This window comes from Bombina bombina, chromosome 1 (genome assembly GCF_027579735.1).
Source record: "Bombina bombina isolate aBomBom1 chromosome 1, aBomBom1.pri, whole genome shotgun sequence".
Taxonomy (NCBI): Eukaryota; Metazoa; Chordata; class Amphibia; order Anura; family Bombinatoridae; genus Bombina; species Bombina bombina.
In genome coordinates, this window is record NC_069499.1 from 177,572,164 (window position 1) to 177,586,285 (window position 14,122).

The 14,122-nt window shown below is 38.6% G+C and overlaps 1 protein-coding gene across 3 annotated transcripts in view; it reads left to right on the forward strand.

The window, feature by feature from the left end:
• The window catches only part of MBIP (MAP3K12 binding inhibitory protein 1), a 412,911-nt gene that overhangs the window by 249,908 nt on the left and 148,881 nt on the right, over window positions 1-14,122 (forward strand). The window contains exon 1 of one of the 3 annotated variants that reach the window (XM_053697733.1): window positions 12,806-13,010. The exons of the other annotated variants lie outside the window; for them this stretch is intronic. Coding sequence (XP_053553708.1) covers window positions 12,882-13,010 — 129 coding nt within the window. The 5' untranslated portion in view covers window positions 12,806-12,881. Of the gene's footprint in view, window positions 1-12,805; window positions 13,011-14,122 lie in introns of those variants that run through there. 3 annotated transcript variants of the gene reach the window in all.

Sequence of the window (14,122 nt, forward strand, 5' to 3'; positions counted from 1 at the left end):
TTGGAGATAATTTATGATCCAATTTCAGGACTACTGTCATCCAATAGGATATTTTCTTCCAGTATTGGCATATTTTGGGGCAGCTCCATATACAATGAAATAGATCTGCAATGAAATAGATCTGTGTCATTGTGGGCGCGGAAGAAGCTTTCCAAAATGTAAAAATAAGATTACGAGCCGTTAGGATTATAGTATTTATCAAACTATAGTTCTTGGTTATTCCCTGAGATTTCACCAAAAAAAATATCTCCATTGGAGATAATTTATGATCCAATTTCAGGACTACTGTCATCCAATAGGATATTTTCTTCCAGTATTGGCATATTTTGGGGCAGCTCCATATACAATGAAATAGATCTGCACCTGGTGACGAACATCTAGAGCAAAGAATCCGTGTTTTGTACCATTTGGAGAGAGCAGCAGGAGTGAGATATCTTTTAAGACCAATTTTTATCTGTGACTCTCTCCAGGAGGTCGGAACCCAACTTTGTTGAATTATTTTAAAGCTCAAGGTAATAGTCTGTTCGTTTATATCTGGGAAATACGTGCCCCACATTGTGACCATGTCGCTCACCTGCTTCTTTGACGCTTTCTGATTTATGAGAAGATATAGTGGAGAAATTATATAAATTCCTGCCGCAAACAAGGAGATCTTAGCCTGTAGCTCACCCCGAGACCAGTTATTTCCGTATTTTGAGCGCAACTCCGGAAGATAATGCCTAACTTGAAGATAAGCGTAAAATTCGCGTGGATGTAGGTCTAATTGCGTTGCAATCTCTTCAAACAGTAGTGGGTATCCATCTGAGTCCTGTAGTTGGCACATATTTTGAATACCCTTTAACGCCCAAGCTTTAAATATCTGGTTAGTACAAACTGGCCCAAACTCGGGATTACCACATATAGTTAAGTATTGCGAAATGTAGGGAGAACAGTTATTTTCCACACATAACCTCTGCCAGGCCACTATGATGTTCTTAAATGTAGTCAGATAAAATATATTGGAGGGAAGGGACGTAAGGGGACAGTGTAAGAGCGCCCTCAAGCTAAATGGTGCCACTATTTGATTTTCCCAAATAATTGAGGAGATTTGGTCTTTCTGAGTTAACCAGTCTAAAGCAAATCTGGCTATGATGACCAGATTATACGTTTGAATGTTAGGGAGAGCAAGGCCTGCCGACAGCTTAGAATTCATAAGTCTCTGGGGCGCAATGCGTGGTCTCTTTCCGTTCCATAAAAATTGGGAGCATGCCCTGTTATACATGATAATATCTTTTTTATGTAAAAAACACGGGATGTTCTGAAATGTGTAGAGAAGTTTTGGGAAGAGAACTGATTTAATTAAATTCACGCGGGCCGTTAATGATATGGGCAACAAGGTCCACTCCTTTAGTTTCCTTTTACAATAATCCAAGCCCGGCCTATAATTTATCTTGTACCACTCTTCTGGGTTCCTGGATAGACAGAGACCAAGATAGGTCATCCGGGAAACCTCAAGAAAAGGATGATTGCAATAATAGGGGGGTTTTCTATATAGCCACATTAATTCTGATTTTGATATATTTATCTTAAATCCAGAAATCTCCCCGAATTCTTGAGTGATCGTTTGAAAGATGGGTAAAGTAACCTTAAGATTGGAGATGAATATTAAAAGATCATCCGCATATAGAAGTAACACTAGCTTTTCGTCTGCCAATACGATACCGTCCAGTTCCTGTCTTAGTCTAATGGCAAGAGGTTCTACGCTCAAATTAAATAGGAAAGGGGAAAGAGGGCATCCTTGTCTGGTCCCTCTAAATAGATCAAACCGATGGGTAGATGTATTATTTATGATGACCGCCGAGGAAGGAGTACTATAGATTAGCCAAATGTAATTAATAAAGTATTCAGGGAATCCGAACCGATCCAGAGCAGAGAATAAATGATCCCAGTCAACGCGGTCAAACACTTTCTCTGCGTCGATCGTTAAAATAGCCTTATCTTCAGTTTCATATGCCCTAAAAGACTTATATCTGTTCCAAAAAGATTCGATCAGGATTAATAGTTTCCTCGTGTTTCTCACAGGATTCCGGCCCGACATAAAACCAGATTGATTCTCATGGATTAAATCACCCATATATGGTTTCAGTCGAGAGGCTATTATAGCTGCGAGAAATCAGTCTATAAGAGCTAGGTAGTTCGGGGTCCTTACCCTTTTTTAAAATTAACGAGATATTCGCAGATGTAAAGGAGGGAGAACAATTAGTATTCTCTGAAAAGTAAAAGTTAAATAACTTATTCAATATTGGGGTCACCTGTATCTGTAGAATCCTATAATATTCGATGGGAAGGGCATCGGGTCCAGCTGCTTTATTGGCTTTTGCGTTCTTAATTGCCAATGTAATTTCCTCCTCCGTGATAGTAGTATTAATCGCGTCTCTGGACTCAGATAATAATCTTGGCATCTTGACCTTTTCCCAAAATGCCGATTTCTTAACGGGATTAATAGGATCTCTTTTGTATAGATCTTGAAAAAAATCAAAGAATACTCTTTCAATATCAGAATGTTTGGTGTATCTCGTGTCTCCCTGCTTAATAGCGGATATTGGATGTCTGGGAGAAGATTTAACTAGTCTGGCTAAGAATTTCGCTGATCTACCTGTAAAGCCCCCGTATATTGATTTCATTCTCAATTCTTCCTGAACACTATTCTGTTTAAGATGTGTGTCTCGGAGAGTTTTTGCAGCCACATATGCATCCCAACATTCTTTAGTGTGGTTTATAATATAAGCTCTAAATGCATTTTTAACCTGGTTAGCAATTTGTCTGGTTGCCAGGCTCCATTTTTTTTTCAAATGTAGGGAGTAGAATTTAATCTCCCCTCGAAGGACGGCCTTAGAGGCCTCCCAGAACACTTCAATTTTATCTATATAGTTATGATTATTATTATAGTATTCATCCCATCTTAAACGTAATTGGTTCTGAAATTTGGCATTATTACTCAGATACTTAGGGAAGTAAATATGGTTCTTACCCCGATACCCATAATTCATATCACATCTCAACACGATCACAGCGTGATCGGAGATTACAATATCCTCAATTTTAGAAATCCAGTTCCAGCTAAGCAAGGGTTCACAAATTAGAAAATAGTCAATCCTGGAGAAGGACTGTTGGACGTGAGATAAACACGTATAATCTCGGGCATCCGGGTTCTGGACTCGCCAAATATCCACCAGCCCTAAATGTGAGCATAATTTCTGGAAAATCCGAGATTTCATGTCTCTATTTTTTAAAGCCTTTTTATTTGAACTATCCAAAAAGGGATCTGCAGTCAGATTTAGATCTCCCCCGATAATTAAATTCAACCCAATATACCTATGTAGTTTAACTGAGAGGGCTGACCAGAATTTATGGTCAGTTTGATTAGGACCATATATATTACACAATATGTACTTCATATGTTTAATTTCCATTTCCACAATTAAAAATCGGCCCTCAGGATCGGCTTCAGTATTAATTATCTGGTATTCCAGTTTCCGATTCACTAGAATGGCCACCCCCCTCTTCCTAGATGTAAAGGGAGCCGCCAAAACTTCACCTACCCATTTAGATTTCAATTTAGGAATTTCAAGAGCGTTGAGGTGTAATTCTTGTAAAAAAAACTATATCTGGGTTAAATTTACCCAGGTATTTTATTATGGCTTTCCTTTTAATTGGGGAGTTAATAGCACCTATGTTCCAAGACAATAGGTTGAAATTAATACCCAGTGAATCTATTTGTCTTTAGAACCCATATAAAGATACACAAATAAACCCCATACGTGTTCATTCTCAGGCGGTCAGGAAGGCGGGTCAGAAAGAGAGGGGGATAATCCCCTGAAAGGGGGGGGGGGGAGGGGGAAAGGAACGAGAGAGACAATAAAAAAAAGAGAGGAGAGAGAAAGAAAAAACAAACAAAAAAACAAAAAAAAAACACACAACAACACACACACCCCATTTATACTGTTTCTTCCACCAATACCCTTCAAGAAATATAAAAGAACCATATTGACTCATTTTTCTCACAAATGGCATCTCTGTAACTAAATAGTAATACACAGGCTTTAGAATCGTAAAACCCCTATCTAGTAATAGGAAATGCATGCTAAGGTACCCCTGCTTCTCTGCAGAAGGCTTCCGCCTCCATAACATTATTCAGTGTATGTGTAGTGCCATCCTTCAATACCACTAACTTTGCAGGATACAGAAGCTTAATATTGTAGTTTTCCTTCTGAAGTCTACCATAAAAGAAAGACATATCCCTTCTCTTTGCCAAGGTTTCAGAAGAAAAATCCTGAAACATCAACAACTTATGTTGGCCTAAAGAGAAAGGATTACATTTCCTATAATGCCTGAGATACAACAACTTATCCTGGAAATTCACAAATTTAAAAATCACAGGTCTGGGTCTCTAGATCTCACTATGCTCACGGCGCTGACCTATCCTATGCACTCTTTCAATCTGGAAGGGAGTAGCAGGAGCTGGAATCTGCAGGGCCTGTGGTAAAGTAGAAGAGACAAATGTCATTAGATCTTGAAATTCAGGGATCTCAGGGAGCCCAATCACTTTTAAGTTATTACGCCTTGAGCGATCCTCAAGGTCCTCGATTTTAGCTTGTAAAAAACTGATAGTTTTACCGTAGGTATCTATGGCTGGATCTAATACATTAAACCTATCTTCCAAGTCCGAGATTCTGTTCTCAATTTCATCTATTCTAGATGAAAATTGTCTAACTTCTATGGTGAGACTAGATATCTCGTTCCTGATCTCCTGTTTGATCATATCAAATTGGGGTGTTAGAATTTTGGCTACTTCGGCTGCAAATTCTGCCATATTAGAGGGGGGGTTGAGAGACCCTTTATCTTGAGGGGAGACTATGCTAGAATCCAGATTCCTGCTACTCCATTTTTTTTCTTTAGACTTAGGAGGCATATTGGAAGGAGAACCCTTCTGATGCAGGTACCTATCCATGCACAGGCGTATCCCTTGTTAAACTGCAATGGGACAGCAATTCCAAAAAACAAAAACAAACAAAAACAAAAAAAAAACCTATATTACTCTAACAGGTGCACCTTATTCCGTAAATTCTTTATTCGTTAGTTCTAGCTACCACATAATTTCTAAGTGCAGTAGTATAATCTATATAATCTCTAAAAAGATTTTGACCATTTAGGAAAGAAATCCCAGACAGACGCTTCGATAAATCTTAAGAGAATTCACCAGTGCTTGTACTTCTGAAAAATGAAAGGAGAATTTCACCCAATTTCACTTTCTTTCCCTTTCTTACCTACTTTCTTCTCTATAGAGAAAGTGTTAACTATAGTGCTTGTGGTAAAATTTAATAAGAAGTGACTTACTATAAATGTGCTGATCTTTTTCCTTTATCTTTCCTTTTTTTTTTTCTTCTCTTCCTTTTTTATTTTAAGGAGATTATAAAACCTACAATACCCTTAAATAGAGTATCATTTAAAGGTGTGTATGTGCTATTATTAATGCGTGACTCTAATTCTTAAATTGTCCTCTACAAAACCAAATATGTACTGAGTACTTTCCAACAAACTTGTGTTTCTATTATGTGTAATAGGCCTAGTTTAATTTGGCCTAAAAAACAAGAGTATTATGGTACAAAGGGCTATTAACAAGGCAAATGAAACCTTGGAAATAGCTATCAGCTCCTAAGCTGAATTAAATTCTAGCCTAATATGTTAACCCAATAAGGCCAAACTATCTCCATACAGGATGTGAGTAAATTACCTACCTAATGTGTATGGCCCTAAAATTTGTATGCCAATATCGTAGCAAGTCAGGGGAAAAGAAACCAGCAACCTATACAAAGAGACTTGTGTAGCTTAGAATAATAACAGCTGTAAAGGATTTTAGGTCCCAATAGAACAGATTTGGGTTCTTTCCTTTTTTTTTCCTTCTTTCTCTCTTTCTCTTTCCCCCTTCTCCCCTGCAACAAATATATTAATTTATGATTTGTGTCTAATTCTATGTGCAGCTATCATATCTGGTATTCGGCAAAAATACAGGGAACAAGGAATACAGGAAACAAAGAAAAACAAAAAAAACCACACAAACCAACAAAAAAAACAAATTATAGTACCATAAGCAATTCAATAGCACTATGACTAAAAAATGTCCATAACTTGACAGAAAATAGTTGGAGGGAGAAAGATAAAAACATTAATATCCTTCTTATTAACACAATGACCCCCAACTCCAGTCGAACACAGTATCAGGTTATACTTATTGCAGAGTCCCCCAGATAGTTTTCCGTGCTAAGTGAGCCTGGCCGAGTACTGAAAGAATATATTATTAAACACAGCCTTTAGTATATAATATATAGAGTACAGATTGAGTCCTGCCACAACGCCTGAGCAGGCCAGTCAGCCATGCACTATAACCAGGTTAAATTTAGAAGGCAGAGAGTACATCGGCCCAGATCACAAAAAACTCTGTGCATAAGTTCCAGGTAGTGAATGCGTACTCCACACACAGAAGCGGACAGCTGCCCCTTAGCAGCCGTGGGATTGCAGTTGTTTAGCTGGACCTGTAATTCGTAGTGGCAAAGTCCTGTCTAATTCAGGCGTTTCAACAGAACATTTGTATAACATCAAGGAAGACAGTACCTCAGATCCAGACGCCCACGCTTACAGAGCTACTGCAACAATGATACCAAGCTTAGAACTTCCGCCTTCTTTGCGAGGTATCGGCACAGCAGTGTGACGCAGTGGAGGACCCAAAGGAGGCAGCGTATCTGGAAGGCGACTACGGTGGCCCAACGGGACCATCGACCGGAATGGCTTGCAACCAGGCAACAAGCTCTCCACGTCAGCCAAGCCGCAGGAAATCAAAAACGCCAGGAGCGGAGCAGAGCCCACAGTGCGCTACACACCCTCCGTCACATCCAGGAGACTCGGGTGTCACAGCAAACAGCAAGCCCCACCAGATGGGCCAGCAGGATTCTCCTCCGACATAGGTGTAACCAGGCACCCAGGGACAACAGGAAACCGGCACCGGCAGGCCAGCAACGGAACTCCGGGCAATCCACAGCCAGATAGCCAGGTAATCTTTAATTCGTCCGATGGAGAGGAGGCCAGGAGCCTTCGATTAAGGACGGGTTTAACCTATAAAACACTTGAAGGCTCTTAGAGTTTGGTGTGCACCAGCCACTGTGCACAATTAGGCTGTGGGTAGAAACTTCCAACGCCGGATCACAATCCAGGAACCCAAGCCCGGTTCAGGCCAAGGGAAATAGCGTAGGTTGGTGATGTCTTTAGGCCTCACATAGAGGCGCAGAGCTTCAGATACACCTGCAGCTACCTGGCGAGCCCGCCTCCAACCGGAAGTTCACCTCGTCTCACTCTTTCCACTCAGACGTTCTTGATGTATATTATGTTTGGTTTGATTGTTCCGTTAGTTCATCTGTTGATAGAACCTAAATATTCTTTATAGGAAAAACCTTAAGAAAGTGATATGAGTTCAGATATTTTCAGAATGACATCTGATATATTGTAAATTATTCTTCCTATGTTATGTATTTATCTGACTTACTCTCTTCATTTGTGTTTGACTCCTGTGTACCTCCCCACCTTGTGAAGTTGGAGGCAGGTACTAACTGTATCGATATATCACTTTCTGATGTAAATAAAAAAAAAAAAATGTCATGCTCTATCTGAATCATGAAAGAAAAAATTTGGGTTCAGTTTCCCTTTAAATGAATTGTATCCATGGATAACCCTGCGGAATATGTTCGCGCTTCATAAATAAAGTATAATATATATATATATATATATATACACATACATACACACCAGTGTTCCCTCTAAGGCCAGTTTTGTGAGCAGCCCAGCAGTAAAACAGTTAATTAGAGCAATTAGCAAACACTGCACAATGCAGACTGCAAGGTGTGTTTCTCCTATTAACTGTTTTACTACTGGTTTGCTCACTAAACTGGCCTTAGAGGGAACACTGATACACACTATTAGGTATACCTTGCTATTACAAGGTTGGACCCCCTTTTGCCTTCAGAACTGCCTTAATCCTTTGTGGCAATGATTCAACAAGGTGTTGGAAACATTTCTCAGAGATTGGTCCATATTTACATGATAGCATCATGCAGTTGCTGCAGATTTGTCGGCTGCACTTCCATGATGCGAATCTCCCGTTCCCCCACATCCCAAAGGTTCTCTATTTGATTAAGATCTGATGACTGTGGAGGCCATTGGATTACAACTGAACTTATTGTCATATTCAAGAAACCAGTTTGAGATAATTTAAGCTTTGTGACATAGTGCATTATCCTGCTGGAAGTAGCCATCAGAAGATGGGTACACTGTAGTTGTAAAGGGATGGACATGGTTAGCCACAATACTCAGGTAGGCCGTGACATTTAAACAATGCTCAATTGGTATTAAGGGGCCCAAAGTGTGCCAAGAAAATATCCCCCACAACATTACACCACCACCACCAGCCTGAACTGTTGATACAAGGCAGGATGGATCCATGCTTTCATGTTGTTTATGCCAAATTCTGACACTACCATCTGAATGTCACAGCTGAAATCGAGACTCATCAGACCAGGCAATGTTTTTCCAATCTTCTATTGTCAAATTTTGGTGAGCCTGTGCGAATTGCAGACTAATTTTCCTGTTCTTAGCTGACAGGAGTGGCACCCGGTGTGGTCTTCTGCTGCTTTAGCCCATCTGCTTCACGGTTCAACGTGTTGTGCCTTTAGAGATGGTATTCTGCATACCTTGGTTGTAACGAGTGGTTATTTGAGTTACTGTTGCCTTTCTATCATCTCGAACCAGTCTGCCCATTCTCCTCTGACCTCTGACATCAACAAGGCATTTTCGTCCAGACAACTGCCGCTAATTGGATATTTTCTCTTTTTCTGACCATTCTCTGTAACCCTAGAGATGGTTGTGTGTGAAAATCCCAGTAGACCAGCAGTTTTTGAAATACTCAGACCAGCCCGTCTGGCACCAACAACCATGCCACGTTCAAAGTCACTTAAATCCCCTTTCTTCCCCATTCTGATGCTCGGCTTGAACTTCAGCAAGTCGTCTTCACCATGTCTAGATGACTAAATGCATTGAGTTGCTGCCATGTGATTGGCCAATTGGCAATTTGTGTTACAAAGCAATTGAACAGGTGTACCTTTTATAAAGTGGCCGGTGAGTGTATTTATGTAAAAATGTTAATGTGTTAATGTAAAAGAGATATCTATACACACACACACACACATATATATATATATATATATATATATATATATATTCTACACAGGGTTTTTTTGGTTAAGCACACCACAAAAAGACTATTTGCAACCTAGCACACACATTGTGGAAGTGCTACCAGGGTGACCAAACAATGGTTAGTTGATAAAAAGAACAAAAAAGTGTAGGTGCACATTCAACCACTAGAGTCCACATGATTATGGCATATTTAAATATATACTTCAATTTGCTAAATATACTTGCACTGTTCAAAATAAGATTGGGGATAAATATCTCACACAATAATATCGACATATATTTTTAAATTGCAAAGAATATTATCAGAAAAATATGCTTTTAAATAAAAATGGGATCTTAGTCACACAATATGATCATATTCTGCTAAGCCAGTCTACCACTTACAAGGTGTCCCAAAATCAGACTGGTCCTATGCTAATCAGTATCCACACTGCAGCAAATTATGTCTATGCAGAGTTCATTAGCTATATATATATATATATGACACAAATAATAAACTGGAACACATATATATATAGTAGAAAATTGGAATGTGAAATATGAATAAATACTTTCCGGTTAGCGCGCAAGCGATAGTTGTTTATCTTTTGTTCTCTCCATTGACTTCTATGAAGAGAATGCGCTTACGTGGTCGTGCTATCACGAAGTCCTTTGATTAGCGTGCGTTGGGTTTCGTTCCCACGCAAACTTTTTACTTTCAACTTGTAATACACACGCTATGTCACGAATACCTCAGGATTCAGCTGAGAAAGGGTTAATTCTGTTTAGTTGTGAACTAAGAACAGTTGTTTGTTTTTTAAAAATAGCTGTGTACTGGGTTTGTTTGTGTTTTCTTTGATGTGCCAGAACCCCTCATAAATAGTTTCTAAAAAACCCTTCCTCCAAATGTTATTGTGTATGCATTGAGTCAACTCCAGAGATACCACAGTGCTTCTCCCCCATATCCTGATGAGGTCAATAAAAGGACATTGGTCTAATGCCTATATGTGTTTAAAGACAGGGGGGTTTCTTAGCCCCCCAGGAGGGTGTGGTCAGGCAACCTGATCTATGGAAAATAGGTATAAGAATCTTATTTTTCAGCTATGAGATGTCATTCTTACAAGGGAGGCTGTGACAACACAGATTAAGGACCCAATTGCTTCATGCCATCTCTCTGGTAACAGATTCCAAAGACTAGTACAGTGTAAGGTTTCTAATTTTCTTCTTTTTATTTTGAAAAACTGTTTGCTAATGTGTAATTTTATTTGTAACAACTTTTTATTAATAATGCATTGTACATAATGTTTTTGGCATAATAAATAATTATTATATTAAGTTTGGCCTTTGTCTAATAATTGAACCACGTTACTGAAAGAGACTGGAATATTAGAACTGTATAATTTAGGTTATTTTCTGCTAAATTGTACTCAAAAAGTTAATGTGCAAGGCTGGGTTTTTCCTTAGGATTTTCCCTTTAATAAATCATAAGTGGTGGCAGCATTGTTAGTTTAGTGTGGGTGGCATTAAAGGGGAGTTTGGACATTTCTTGTAAGTCTTGTACAGACTAGAGAGTGTTGTTAACCCTTGCACCCACTGAACTAAATCACAAGCCGGTCTGGTGTGGCTAGATTGTGACATGTTAGTAAGAGTAGAAGGGGTCTGATAACCCTTTCTGAGCCAAATAAGTGACTGGCGCAGGGTTGGATAACCTTGGTTCGTCACACGCTACCCGATGCGCAAATTATTATGCACGGCTATTGGCTTAGAGATACAAACGTCTCCTCATTGAAGGAAAGCTATGTGCCGTGGGTGGCCAGAGCCGCTGAGTTTAGCAATGTGCATTGGCACAGACAGGGTGAGTTTAGCACCATTTTAAAAAAAATATTTGATCAATTAAACTCCACTTTATTTTTATTTTAGTGATGGTAAATCCTAGCGTTTGTTATATGCTTGGATTTACCATCACATTAATTAGCAGGAGATGACCTAAAAATGGGCGCTACTAATGTAACGTGAGAAATTACTGTACCCTATATGGTGTGAGTGCGCACACCTTAGAAGTAACAGTGATTACTTGTGCTAGATAAATAGCTCTCATTTTGGGCCATCTCACTCTAAATAAGCAGTGCAACACTGCAAGGCAAATTTGTGACAATCCAGGACAACTATGCTCAAATTGATGTCCCAGCTTATCCTTTGAAAAATTAGGGGTATACTTCACAACCTCTATATTGTTCTGAAAATAATGAGAAGTCAGGTCACCTTTAATAAAGTCAAAATTAAACTTTCATGATTTAGTTAGAGCATACTGGTTTAAGAGACTTTCCAATTTACTTCCATTATGAAATTGTGCACAGTCTTATTATATGCATACTTTTTGAGGCACCAGATACTACTGAGCCTGTATTTTTTTTACAATTTTAAACTCTACCAGAATCTTTGAGAAAAAAAGGGGGCTTTGTATTCCCTTGAGTGCTAACGACGGCTCAGAGCCGTCGCTAGCACTCAACTACCTTTTTTTGCAATCTGGAGGCTCCCACCTGCTCATTACCTGGCATTCTGGCCTGCATAGTGACAGGCATCGCCAGGGCTTCCCGTTACGTGTGTTGATGTCAAGAGCAATGATGTGATGACATCACCGCACAACTTTATGTCAATACAAAGTATAGGGAAAGGGGGCATGCTGCTTAGAAACCTGTATCTCAGGGATCTAAGCAGCTACAGACCCCCAAGAACCACCGTTGGAAAGGTAATCGCCTAACCTTTCCAATTGTATAAGTCTTGGGGATCGGGGGGGGGTCACAATTTTTTTTTAAATAGTAAAAAACAGAAAAATATTAAATCCAGCTTAGCACTCAAAGGGTTAAAGGAAAATTCTGCTTGTTTATTTTTTATCATTTGTTTAAAAGATAGATAATACCTTTACTGCCCATTATCTAGCTTAGCATAACTAATATTGTTAGATTAATATACTTTATAACTTCTAAGTTTGGCTATTTCTAAGCCCCAGCAGACAGCTCCTTATCGCAGAGCTTTAGAAATCTTGCACAACAGCTATACAGTGCTAGTTCATGTGTGTCATATACAGATAACAATGCGCTCACTTCCGTGACGAATGATAATGGTCATGCAAGAACAAGCACTGATTGGCTACAATGTAAATTGTAAAAAACACTGAGATAAGAGGCAGCCTGCAGTGACTTAGACACAGGTAATCATAGAGGTAAAACGTATATTAATATAAGTGTTGGCTATGCAAAACTGGGGAATGGGTAATAAATGGATTATCTATCATTTTTTAAACAATAACTATTTTTAAGTAGACTGCCCCTTTAATTTTTCTCTTTAGTATAACAGTATACTATAGTAACATAAATCATGTTAGTATTCTAAATATCAAAGATAATATAATATAAAAATCAATTATTCCTATATCTCATTCGTTGGTCGTTTAAATAAGGCAAAAAGGAAAAGAAATATAAACAACTTCAGGCCCTACATACGAAACAAAATTCAGACGAGGAACTGCGAGTGACGTCATCTCAAATGCGCCTTGTCGCTTTTACGTTACTATGGTTTCTGGTACGGTGTGGGCCTAGTGTTGGTGTGTTACCGCTTTCATGGTGCGGGTTATGGCTAATTCAGTGAAACGAGAATCGGTGGAGGCTGGTAAGATGTACTGTCCGCTAGATGGTTCTAAAAAGGTGGTGCGAGGGATTTTCGGAGCATTGCAGCGCTGTGCCGCCCAGGTGAGACTAAATGCGTTGCTTATTATTAAAGAGCCCGAGTTTCCTTTGCAGTGCTGTAATAGTGCACCATGTCTGCTGTTTACTGTTAATTTCTAATCGTCGCTACAACTAAACACTTAATGAAATTCTAATTTCTAGCTTAGTTTTGCTTTCAAGCTCTGTTACGTTACACAGATACAGCACAGCTGTGCGTGTTCCCACAGTATGTTCTGTCGTCTATTAATATCAAGATGGATTTTTCGTATTGATTGCATTAGAGTTTGTAGTTCACTCATATAAAACAATATGATGAATTCAATTACCTCACATACATATGCTCAAAGCAAAAAATAAATAAATGACGATGATTATTATTTCCTTGAAGTTTGCACCCAGACTTACACAGGTAAATAAATGCATTGAAAGAATCAATCCGTTTACCAGTTTATTATATATATTCTCATGAGTAGATCTCTATATTCAAGGATAGTCATGGACTGAATCAAGTAGTCTGGTAAATTTGCAGTAATACCATTTGCTTATAATTCATATAATTTATTGTTAAAAGCATTTTAAGAGATTTGTTGTGATATTATTGCATCCTTTATATTATTATTTTTTTGAGGACTGTTCATGCTGGGTATTGCAGGATGTCAGCTCTTAGTTGTGGTGGCTGTGCGTTAAAGGGACAGTTTACACTAAAATTGTTATTGTTTAAAAAGATAGATAATGCCTTTACTATCCATTCCCCAGTTTTGCACAACCAACATTGATATGTTAATATACTTTATAACATTTAAACCTCTAAATTTCTGCCTGTTTCTAAGCAACTATAGACAGCCTTTTATCACACATTTTTTTTATTTTGATTTTCACAACAGGATACTGCTAGTTCATGTGGGCCATATAGATAACATTGTGTTAACGTCTGAGGAGTTATTTAAGATTTAGCACAACACAGTACTAAATGCAACTCATTAGATAATACATAAAAAGTCATTTGATCAGGAGGCTGTCCGAAGATGCTTAGATACAAGGTAATCACAGAGGTAAAAAGTATATTAATATAACTGTGTTGGTTATGCAAAACTGGGGAATGGGTAATAAAGGGATTATCTATCTTTTAAAACAAT